Source organism: Melopsittacus undulatus, chromosome 4, assembly GCF_012275295.1.
Source record: "Melopsittacus undulatus isolate bMelUnd1 chromosome 4, bMelUnd1.mat.Z, whole genome shotgun sequence".
NCBI classification, from domain to species: domain Eukaryota; kingdom Metazoa; phylum Chordata; class Aves; order Psittaciformes; family Psittaculidae; genus Melopsittacus; species Melopsittacus undulatus.
Genome location: NC_047530.1, coordinates 93,538,444 through 93,550,483, shown reverse-complemented (window position 1 = coordinate 93,550,483; position 12,040 = coordinate 93,538,444). Strand labels below are relative to the sequence as shown.

Sequence of the window (12,040 nt, the reverse complement as noted above, 5' to 3'; positions counted from 1 at the left end):
AATGTCTAATTCTGCAAACTAATGATGGCAAACTCGTTTTATGCATTTCACGGAGCAATTCAATCTGCTCCTCACACACTTCATGGTGCCATGGATGCTCTTAACACATCACTTCTCCCCTTACCATGTGGCCCCATTGCTCCACCAGTAGGAAGCATGGGGATGAATGTGCAAGAGCTGAAGAATGAAATTTTTCATGGAGCAGTTGTCCTCCCCCAAGCTGCTCTGGAGCTTTGCTCAAGGCTAGAGAGGCAGCTGAAGAAATGTAGTCTTTCTGTAGTAAGCAGATTGCTGATGTAGTGGGAGCAGTGCCTTTTCGACAAACCTTATCTCTGTGTGTGTAATTATATAGTGTTCAAAGAGCATCAGATGATGCAGAAAGCAGAGTTTGCTAATGAGAGTGGGTTTAATTGCAGAGCAGATGTGTGTTCGAGGTGGGGAGCTAGCTCCAAGCTCAGTCTTTAGGGGCAGAGTTGGCAGGGGGGGTACCCTGTTGGCATGGCTGGGTCAGGAACTTTGTTGGTGCAGGTAGGCTGTTCAGTCACCAAGTGTAGAGGAAAACAGCCTCATGTTCAGTTATTAATGTGATGAATACACTAGCTTAAGAGCACAGCTGTGGCTGGATCCTGGACTTGCTGCTATCACTTGTGCAGTGTTAGGCTGTAAAAGGACACAACTTTCTGAAGACATTTTTGCAGGTGGAAAACCTCTTTAAAGGCAGATGTGTACGTGACTCTTCCTCAACACGCAATTACGGGGAGGAGGTTTAATTTGTGCAGCCAGATGGAGGAAGTATCTAATCCATGTATCGTGTTTAGAACATATTGATAAGAACTATCAATTTAAATGTTGGTGATGCAACAAAAAACTTTTTGTTTATATCTGTTTGTAGGACTGAGAAGTGTGTGCAACCATTCATAAGCAGTTCTTGTAGACAGAGTTGCATTATCAAATACAGGCAGTCGAATACCGTGAGTCAGTATATTCCACCTTCTTCCCAATCCATCTCCCAAATTAAGAGTCACTTAAAAAGAGTTTATTAAGAAACAGCACTGTGTTCTTATCTCAATTACCTTCTGATTTTGAACTCCTACACTTTACGTTTTCACACTCGACTGCTTTACTAAATGAACATGGTGATTGAGACTCAGATCACTAAGCCCCACTGGCTTCTATCTTATAAATAATTTTAGCAAGTCTCAGAGATCTTCTCTCCTTACCACGACCTCCCCCCAGTACTGTGTGCCTCTTCATCCCAGCAGTGGTGTCAGTGTAGCTTCACGCCCCATGCCTGAGAAAACCATGATACCCAAGTTCTCTCCCATGTCCAGCCAAAAGACCTGCATGACACTGATGAGAGGGTGTTAGTGTTGGTACAGGCACAAACAGCATTTGCCATCTGGAAGCAGAAAGTCTTAGTCCTCAGTTGGGAGAAAGCCAAGGGGATGAGTTGAACAGAAGAGAAATGCCTGATTATAGGTAGATGGTCCTCAAAGGGAATAAAACGTGGTAGGATTAAGCCAGAAGTAAAGGGTTCATGGAAGATTTGGCATGGAGGGGACTGGTGGGACAGTGCTGTAACTTTTATTATTGCCTCTGCCCTCTGGGGTCCATAATTAAATCACATTGGGACTTCCACAGAATCTGCTGTGCCAGCATGGTGCTGAATCTCATCACCTGAGCTGCCACATCATCCCAAAGCTCTTCTAACTCAAGAGGGCTGTCCAGGCATGGGACATGAGAAAACTCCAGTGTCCTTGCTCCTCCATAGGTGTCCCCAAGGCCAGAAGTGATCTCTCTGCAGGGCTCAGAGTGTGTTTCAGGGAAGTGCACTTAGCAGGTGCCAGCCCCAGGGGTGTGCTTGGTCTCATCCCATCTCTGAAACGACATTTTGGATGCCTTAGGCCTGGTGCAGCTGCTGCAGATGCTGAATGCGACCTGTGCTGAATGTGTCCCAGCACTGAGCTCTTCATTGTGCAGCAAGAGCAGGAGGGAGACAACTGTCCCCAGCAGAGGCTGCCCTGGGGACATGGTGGTCTCCCCTCCTCCTGCCTGCTGCTGCTTCATGGGAGGCACACACCATGGCTGTGATGTTAGGCAGGAGGAGCCACTCTGAAGTGTAGTGCCATAACAGGGGAGTGACCCATGTGTGAAGCCATGGGAACAGGAACCTGACTGTCTCAGCACTATCCTGGCTGAACCACCACCTGTCTCCTGAGCACGGAGCTGCAGGGGCTGGGGATCACCACTGGCTCTGTCACAAGGTGCGGGACCATGGAGTGCAGGAGGTGATACAGTTGTCACCCTGAAGCAGGGAGGGCAAGGAAGGCCACTTCTCAGGGCACTTTGGCTGCTGAAGTGGCAGGGAAAGATGCCAGTGCCAGGGGTAGCAGCTTTGTCCCATCCTCATTCCTGCTCAGCTTAAAATAGGCCTGTGGTGCTGAGGGGAGAGAGGATGACAGGTGCATCAGGTGGTGTGAGGATCGGTGTGGTGTCTGACGTGGTCTCTTCAGCCTCGCTGTCCACATCCTCCAAGCTCTCACTAACAGAGGGGATAATCTGCACCACCTTCTCCTGGAAGTGCACTTGCTTGCGTGGGGCTGGCAGGGCTGTTGGTTCAGTGGGACCTACTGGGGCTGGGCTCCTGTCCTTGCTGCCCTTCAGGATGCTTTTCACGTGTCCCAGCAGCGAACGGTGCTGCTCCCTCTGGGCCCCATGGAAGGTGTAGGTCTGCTCAGTGTCACCAGCAATGGTTGTGGCTGCAACGGTGGCTGAAGGGTCTGCATATTGGCCTGCCTCAGGATGCGTCTCTTTGTGCCCTGGGCTCTTCCTTCTCTTGCTCAAGAGGAAGTAGGCCAGGGCGGTAAGCACCAGCATGGACCCTGGGGAGAAGAACATGTTGGCTGAGGTGTGGTGCAAGGCAAAGGTCTTGGTCTAGCTAGCTCAGCACCATCTGCAACTGGACCAGCACCTTGCACATCCCCACCCTCTCTGGCGCTCAAAAGACCATGCTTCTCTTCTATCTGCGCTACTCCCCACCCCAGCATGGGCTTCTCACCAGGGATGGTGACATGCCAGATGAGGACAGGATGCAGGAAGCAAGCCACTGAGAGAAGCGTGTACCCCAGGAATTTCTGGAAGCTCCCTGGCCGTCTAGCTCGCTTCCAGCAGGCGTGTGCCAGGGAGTCAGGCTCATATCTGGGGAGAGAAACACAGGTCCTTGAGGGATGGGGCACATGGCACATGGCAAGAAGAATTGGACCTAACCATCCCCCATCTAGACGTGCAGATCCTCCCTCTGGTTTCCCAGGAAACCATTATGTTGGTCAGGGAAGGTAAACAAAGCCTGAGACTCTCCCATAGCCAGAAGAGGCCAGGGGCTACATCTGCCAGATGTCAGCAACTCAGGTCATCTCTCCTTGGTGTGTTTGCCCACATGGCTACTAGCTGAATGCGTACTAGCTGGACTAAGGTATTGCTTCTAAGATATCAGGGCTTTTGAGTTTATGCTAAAAGAAAGCAAAAGTGTTCAGCCTTTGAGAAGTACATAAGGATTTTCTACATTTTCACTTGAACTTCTGCAATGTCTCTGGGAATGGGTTGCAGCTCTCCCTGGGAATATGGCTCTTCCCTCAATCCCATTTCCTTGCAGGGCTTCATACTGTGTGTTAAGCAGGTACCACAGACCAGGGTTTGTTGTGTTGATGCTCAGCGAATTATGGCACAAGCCTGGCCTAAAACACAGGTTTAATTGGCTGTGGACATGGTCCCGGACATGGCCCCACTTACCTCCCCCCTGCCTGAATGCACCTGCCATGGCATTAGGGGCAGGACCTTTGGTTTGGTGCTTGTAGCTCAGCTAAGTCTTGTGTTGCCTGTAAGGTGCAAGTTGCCTCAGGAGGTCCCACCAAGGCTGAGAAGACTGGACAGGGTCTACTCACGTGAAGCACATCTCCAGGAACAAACTGATAAAGAAGAAGCCTTCACAGACAGTAACTGCAACCCCTGAAAAACTGAAAGGTGGAGCTGTCAGGGGGGCAGAGCTGGGCTTCAGTATTCTCTCCAGTTGGTAGAAGGGGCAAAGAGGGCCAGGCTTTACTATCCAGTTCACAATGAAGTCTGTGTGCTGGGATCTGAACACCCTCTGCTCAGCTGGTTTGTGGAGGAGAGCTCAAAGCCCTTCTGTCCTTGGGGGGTCAACTTGCAGGCAGTGTCACTTCTGGCCTGAGTCTGTAGTAGCATGGGTGATGCTGTAGCATCATTTTTTCTAACAGAAATAGCTTACTTTTCTGAAACCTGGAGACCTGAACTCCCCAAAGCTTCGGACACTGCTCCCTGCTGCTGTTGCAGTCTAGTCTGATGTGAAATATGGTGGAGGGGTCGAATAAGTCACCCCTGCCAGCTCTGACTTGAAGGACAAAAATACTCACAGAAGATAGAAAGCCAGGCTTTTGAACTGTCCTCGCTGCAGAGTTTCTATGGCCACACCGATCAGCACTAGAAAGAGAAGGTAGGAAAGATGCTGACTGCAGGGTTGATTCCCGACTCTCTGGTGCCCTGTGAGCTCCCAGGATCAATGCACCAGCTTCCCCAAGGGCTGATGAGGCTGATCCTCCCACGCTGTGCAGCACATTAGGACTGCCAGCACCAGTGATTCATGCTGACACAGCAGTCCAGAGTGGTCAGAGCTGAATGCTGGGCTTGACATACAGTCTAGAAACCCATTCCAGCAGCATCCCTATCACAGCAGTCTTGAGAGGTTCTCTGGGGATACCAGCTCACCTTGAACAGCTGTGGGAGGTGAGCACCAGTGTTCTGTGTCCCTTCCACCCCCTGCCATGCTGCTCCATCATAGCTGCCACAGAGACTTCCCTCCCAGTGCCCCATCCTCTGCCACCTTGGACCTCTCTGCCATGTACCCTCACTCCCCTGCCCCCACTGCTTGCCCAAGCCTGCTGCGCTCAACATGCAGCTGTAGGGCAGCAGCAGGACACAGGAACCACACCAGCTGCCTTCCCAAAGGGTCGTAGCCATGGCATCAAGATCCTTTGCTAGCCAAACAGAAAAACATATAACTGGAGCAAGCAGATTAAAACCAGGGCCAGCACAGCACACTGGGGAGTCAGTTTAAGGAGGATTAAGAGTATTAGCAAGGGTAAAATCTTCACTGGACTGGCTGTTGGGGGCAAATAGCTTCAGGAATGGAAAATTTCCTTCAACATCCTCCAGTTTCCCAAAAGACTATCTCCAATATGCAGTGGAAATGAAGTGCCTCACTCTAGCTGAAGTAAGTTGGTTGGTATGTGATCAGCCATAGCACAAAAGTTCCAGCAGCACGTTGCTGAGCAGAGCCTGGTTTGCATGGCCAAGCCATTGCTCTAGGCAATCACTGCACTCTTGTGGCCACCTGATGTCTCCATATCTTCCTGCCTTGCACTGGTGCTCAGGAAGTTCATTGCTGGTCACGCTCAATGCACACTAAGGCCTGGGGTGCCAGTTGGCTTCCTTTCTCTGAGCTGTGGTTTGTCCCAGCTGGAGAAGGGTACCAGGCTCCTAAACAGGGATGCAGACCAGTGTCCATGACGCCTGTGAGGTAGGTCAATGCTGAAGGTCTGTGCCTGAGCAAGCAGCTCTTCCACCTGGGCTGAACAAAGGCACTCTGTGTCACCCGCAGACATGGCCCCTGTCAACTAGGTGAAGGCATGGGACCCATCTAGCACCTCTCCAGCCCCGAGCAGAGGCACAGGGGGCCAGTTTCATCAAAGGGCTGTGAAGCTGTGGGAGTTGTGTAATCCTACATACAAAGTATTGTCCTTTACTATCTCGTGACTGAGAACCCTTCTTTATAACCGTTCTTACAAATGTGGAGTTTGTTCATTCATTCATTCCCTATGGATGAATGGAGAATTTAACAGCTTGGCTGTTACGCTCGAGTCTCTGATCTGGATGAGGAAGTTTCCTCATTTTGCACAGCTTCTGCTTTATCCACAAAGCTGTTTGGATGAACAATCTGAAAAAAAGCCAAGGGCTGTTTCCGACATGTTTGTTTGACCAGTTGCTGCCTTGATTTGGATCTTATCCAAACCATGTGGTTAAAGGCACATGATTAGGAATTAAATGGTTGAAAGCATGAGAATTAAGAATTAAGTAAGGATTCTCTCCTAGATGCAGAAATCACAAGGCCTAAAATCTCTAAGCTACAGAGATATCCCAAACACTGCAATGAATTCCAGGGCTGTTTGGTCACTCTCTGCTAACTTGCCATGAGGGTCAGCTGCTGGCAGGGCTGTCTGATTTCTCACATACAAGAAACCCTGCAGCCCCATCATTGCAGATAGCCTTTACCTCCAAGATCCTGGGGGAAGGGAGGTTTATATTATGTGGGTAACCTTCTGTGTTTGCTAACAGCTTATGGAGCTGGCCAAGCCTTCTCAGAATCAATTAGTGAGGCTGATGCACTCTACTCTCCCTTTCATTCCATTTTTTTTTCTAAATAAACCCTGTGGGATTCTCTTCTGCATGGTTTCCATTTCATGCACAAACCTCACACACCTCATCAGGCACTAAACACTGCACCAAGCTGTTTTCTTACTCCACTGAGACACACAGAGGAATGAAACACAGGCGCTTCTCATTCTTCACTGTCTTTTTGGGAAAGACAGGTGATACTGGGAATGCATCAGAGCTATGGAAAAGTGGAGATCAGTAGTGCAGAGGTCTATGCTCTGTGATGCTCAGCAGAGCGACAACCGAACTATTCATTCCAAGAAGAACTACAGAAAGAGGTTCAGATGATGCAAAAAGATGACAAGAAAACAACCAGGAGAGAGAGACATTATATTCCACTATGACACTTCCAGACTGTAAGCTTCCTTCAATTTTGCTGGTCTAAGTTTAGTTTTCCCATAGCGACAAGCTCGTATTTTCTCCCAGGAAGTTCTCTGCTGTGTTTCCTTGGAGTTTTAACAGAGAACATGACCAGCATGAAGTTCATGTGGGCCCCAGATGGATGAGGATGGAGGAAGGAAAAGATTTGTATTTGCTGGTTAAAGTTGTGTCCCAGCTCCTACCTGTTGCAGTCCCATCATGATATGCACTTATCTACTGTGAGTTTGTATAAACTCTGAGACTCAAATCTCTGCCTCTTATCAGTCATTTAAAGTGCATTCCAGAGCACAGCCTCCAGCTTCCCAGTTGAGGATTGGGTGTCCCTGAGGACCCAGGCTTTCTTCAGCTGACCTCTGTGCTCTTTACTTTGCCCCTCGCTTGAACAAAGTGTCTCTCATGGCTGTCTGCAGTTGATAAAGGAAACACAAAGGTAGGAGAGCCTCTGCAACCTATTCTGCAGTGTCTGACTCTGAAATTCCCAAAGGCCTGACACAGGAATCACAGGTACCACCTCAAGTCACCTCTTACCAGGAACTTCTGGTTGGTCTCTCCAGCAATTAGGTAAATCAGGCACTTTGATCTCTATTTTACTGATGGGGAAACTGAGGCAGACAGAGCAGTTTATCCTGTCATGTAACAGTGAGTCAGCAGCAGTACCAGAATGAACCCAAGGCCTTTGCTTTAGCTGCTTCCCCACGTCCCATCTGGAGATATGACCCATGTGAGGGGATCATCCACCACAGTTAAGTTCTTCTGGGTTAGACACTGTGCCTGACACATCCAGCTCAAAACACCTGTGTCTCACCTGAAACCAAGCTCTTGGATATGTCACCAAACCCAGAAGACACTGGTCCCAAGCAGCTCCGGCCAGTGGGTGAGAGGATGTAACTAGCCAGGTGGGTGAATTTATGATGTTTGAACTGCAACTATAACCTGAACTGCTTCCTGAGCCTGCTCCCTGATGGGTTACTAGAGAGGTAAAGCAGCACTCTGGCAGTAAGTGTACTGTAATGGCTGGGACCTCTCCATCCTGCCTGGCACAGGACATCTCACTGTGCACAACACAAGGTGCTCCTCCTTTTTCACATCCCACAGAGCAGCCTGGCAGTTTTGCACAGCTATGAGTATTTTGCTTTTCAGTCTCATTCACATCTTGCCTGTGCCCATGTTTGTTTTACAAAAACATAATTTAGTTTTCTGTTCTATTTGTGCTTTAGCCTGTCCTCTGCCATACTGAGTGCTGGCTCTCACTGTGTCTCATACAGCATTTGGAAAGAGCCTGATCAGGCACCCAGCACTCCCCCTCCCTGCATCCCAAAGCAAAAGTGATGAAGTTTCCTTGTCCCCCTCATAGTATGGAACAGTGGCTGCTCTGGACCAGAGGCAGGGAGACAGCTCAGGGGTCCCCACACCCACTCAGTGCCTTTTAATGCCTAAGAAAGAGAGAGCTCGCTCTTACCTGCTGCAGTGGAGATGCCCAGCAGCCGGCAGGTGTACTCCAGGGCACTCCAAAATGCCTTGTGCCGCATGGTGAAGAGATGGAGACTGTGGTGCCAACCAGGCAGAAGGTCCTCTTCAGGGCTCCTGCCTCACGCGTACCCAGCAGCTCCCAGCCACAGCGCGAAGCCTTGGACACCCAGGACCAAGTGACCTTCCTGAAGGAAAGGGCAGTGCACGCAGGACCAGCCACCTCCACGGGGCCTCCCAGCAGAGGGTGGTCGGAAGGGGAGCTGCCTCCCTCCACAGGGAACCGGCCAGCACTGCTTCCCGCTGCTCCCGCTCGGGTGCCAACACTCGGCCTTTCCTGCTGCTTGCTCTCTTTTCTGGCCCAGCGGTGATTAATGATTGGTAAGGGGGGTGTGTGTGAAGCTTTGGGAGCATTTGCACCAGTGCGCACCACGGCCTTTCCTGCTGTGGAAGGAGGAGGCTCTGGAAGCCCAAGCTGATTAAATGCATGTGAAGTCATTAGTGCTGTGCAGCTCCCGGCAGGTTAACCATTTGTGAGGATGGCAATGTTTGCTCCTGACGAGAGAGCACCATGTTGCTGGCTAGTCGCAAGGCTCCCAGGGCACCCCAACCCTGCTGCCTCCTGCTGCTGACCTCCGCCATGGCTACTGCCACTGTGCAGAGCTTGCCAGTCTCTGACTAGTACTGCTCAGGCAGTGCTCAGGCTGATGTGTGACCACAGGAACAAGGAGCTTAGGTCTGTTCCCAATGGTTCTACAGATCCAGGCCAACCATAGTAGGGAAAATGTGTATTTCTCTCCTTGGGAGCCCCAGTGAGATGTATTTCTGTGTTGTAGTCACCAGGGCCACTTGAATGGCACCAGGGTTGCACAACTGTTCTGACACGTGGAACAGGGTGCATAGGTACTCTGACCTCTTTGTACTGGATTCAGCAATCTCATTAGGGGCCTTCAGCTTGTCTCTGAAGGATGCACTGCCTCTGGAGAGGGCAGCCTTAGGCATGTCTGAAAGCCAAAACAGGACAGCATGGGCCTACTCTGGACACCAATTCCACATTCCTGTGTGCTTGAACATGGTGCATCTCACTGTGGCTCAACATGGATCCCCATGCTGCTGCTCAGAGAAGACGCGGTGTGGCAGCATCATCTGGTCACAGCAGTCTTGGTGAGAGGGGCATGTGAGCAAGAGCACAGTCCCAGTGGGCAGAGCAAACGGCTGTTGCCTGCGGGGTTCACAGGTCAGTGAGCTCACCTTGTGCTGCAGCTGCCATTGGTGAGCGGCTGAGGCCCCTGCCCCTTGCTGTGCTTGCTGTGAAGCAGCAGTGGCGACAGCGAGGGCCTGGGTGACTCACATTGAGTTCATACCCACGCTATCCTGCGGGGACGTGGCAACCTGCTGAGCCTGTCTCCAGTGATCCCTTCTGCCCTGTCTGAGACAACACTGAACCTGGCTGGTACATGTTGCACTGATGTCTACAGGGGGTAGAGACGACTTTGTCCAAGGTCACAGCAACAGCTTTTCATCCAATGGATGTTGGTCTGTATTTCAGACTGGGATTTTCCTGACAGCCAAATTCCTGAACTCATGAATGGGTCCCTAATTCCTGTAAATAACTGCAGATAGTGGTTTTCTAAACACAATGTGGTGGGTAGCAGGGATTTTGCAGCAGGCAATGTTGATGGTTTTGGGCAGAGCATTTTCCATGTGAACAGTGGAAAGCCCCACTGGACAAGAGCCTTCCTAGTGTCCTGAGGGACAGTGCTGAATGGTGCAGATCCAAAGTGTATCTTTGCCATGTAGCTCTCTGCCTTTGGTGTTCCCATTTCCTCTTGTCCTCCCACACTACACTGGGTGCTGGAAGGAACTGCTGCTTTTCCACAACTGATGACTCAGCAGTGTGTCAAAACTTCCTTTTCAAGAGAGACACAAAGAGAGAAACAGAGTCATGCCAGTGGGGAAGGTCACATGAAGGCTGGGAAAGAGCCCAGCCTGGGTGATCCCTGTACCCTTGCACAGAGCATTGCTGTAGGCTCCAGGAGTACCCTCCACTTCCAGAAACCATGAAATTAGTGGCTTGAGAGCCCTGAGGTTGTACAAACAGTCTGGATTGTTTTTTTCCCAGCTATCCTGATTTGTTGTTTTTTTTTTTTTTAATATTCATATATTGAATATCAGGTATTTCTTTACAAACATGAAAGCTAGAAAACTACTTAAAACACCTAAAAAGCAAATAGAGTTTTCCAGAATCCCACAGAGCCATGAGCTTAGGCTTGCACAAAAACAGCAAACACCATAGTGCAACCCTGAGCGCTGTCAGCACCCACCCTTCAGCAGCACCCAGTGCCTCTCAATGCAGCAAGCTGCTGCCTCTCTCCATGGCAGCGATCCCTGTTGCCAAAATGGACAGTGCAGCACACTGGGCTGTTACTCTGGAGCTCTTATTAAACTGTGCTGAGCCTCGGCCCAGAAACTAAATGACTTTGTCTAAGTGCCCTTGACAGCAATGTTTCCTTTCTGGAAAGCAACAAGCCCCAGGGTTCAAAATAAATGTGAATTTATGGGGAGGTGGGGGTGGAGAGGGGGTAGTGGTGATTGAGGAATGGAATCTATTTGGGAAAGGCAGATTAATAGTTAACAATTTAAACCTCCTGTGTCCCTCTCATATTCCCAACCTCCATCCTGTAGTGATGCATCGGCCTTCCTGAGGGTCCTTGTCCCCTGCCTGGGGAGGTCTGTGGTAACTTAGTCTTCTCCGTTCTCTGTTCATTGGTGCTGTAGTGCTTCTCTTATGCCAGTGCCCAGGAGGGGAGCATGGAATGAGCAGGACTGGTATCCTCAGGCTTGCTTTGTACCAACATGCCTTTAGCAGCTCCTTCCTTCCTTGTAGGACTTTTTTGGCTAGTACTCCTACAAGGCAACCTCATATGAATCTGATTTTTCATGGTAGAGGTGTCTCTTCTCGTTCTGTCTCTGTTCAAGTGGGGAGATTACATCCTCAATGAAACTGTGTCATTTGCCTGTGTTTTGGTGAGGTTTTTAAGGAATGAGCTTATGTAATTGGAAGAAGACTGAGAACTTCCGAACTTAGAGTTTAATAGCCTGTAACCAACACTGCAAAACCTATGCACCAGCACAGCCTGTTCTGTAAAAGCAGTGATCCCCATTACACATTAAGCCACTTCTCTTGCACAGAGACTTACCATTTGCACTTTGGCTGCCGGCCAGGATTCACATTTACAGGCTGCTTCCAGTGATAATATGGGTTGGTTTGAGAGGATCTAGTATCAGTGTCAGGGTTTCATTGTGGTGTTAGTCCTCATCCTCTCTCCTTCCTTGCACTTTACCCAAGTCATTTTGCTGTGGCACAGCCATTGGGGCTGTTCTTGTGTGACCAAAGCGACAGTGCAGTATCTGTGAAGAGCAGCCATCTTTGGAAAGCTGTGGTGAGCAGCATGCACCTTGTGCCTGGCCTCTGCTGAGAGCGGAGATTCCCCTCACAGAGTGTAGGGCACCACAAACCATGCTCTGGCAAAAACCTATGGGTACATGCTTGACTTAGCTATTCTCACTCCCTGCCTATCCTGTAAAAGCAGTTCCCAAACTGCCTTGCACAGTGCTCCAGAAATTTGTTTCTGTTGTTTCCCGCACTTCTTTCTCTAAGCCCTCAGCTATAACCACTATGTCA

The 12,040-nt window shown here is 49.9% G+C and overlaps 1 protein-coding gene across 3 annotated transcripts; it reads right to left on the bottom strand.

Annotated features, from left to right (window-relative positions):
* Nucleotides 1–410: 410 nt before the first annotated feature.
* On the bottom strand, nt 411–8,763 carry TMEM72 (transmembrane protein 72). 3 transcript variants are annotated; one of them, XM_005144027.4, is made up of 5 exons: nt 8,348–8,763; nt 4,431–4,497; nt 3,942–4,013; nt 3,059–3,198; nt 411–2,882 (listed from the first exon to the last, which is right to left on the bottom strand). In XM_005144027.4, the coding sequence occupies exons 1-5, from the start codon at nt 8,415–8,417 to the stop codon at nt 2,422–2,424; spliced, it is 810 nt and encodes a 269-aa protein (XP_005144084.1). In that variant the 5' UTR covers nt 8,418–8,763; the 3' UTR covers nt 411–2,421. The 3 variants fall into 3 exon arrangements, with proteins under 3 accessions (XP_005144084.1, XP_030900569.1, XP_030900570.1); XM_031044709.2 differs by lacking the exon at nt 3,942–4,013; XM_031044710.2 differs by lacking the exons at nt 3,942–4,013; nt 4,431–4,497; nt 8,348–8,763 and adding an exon at nt 3,790–3,925.
* Between the last annotated feature and the right edge of the window lie 3,277 nt (nt 8,764–12,040).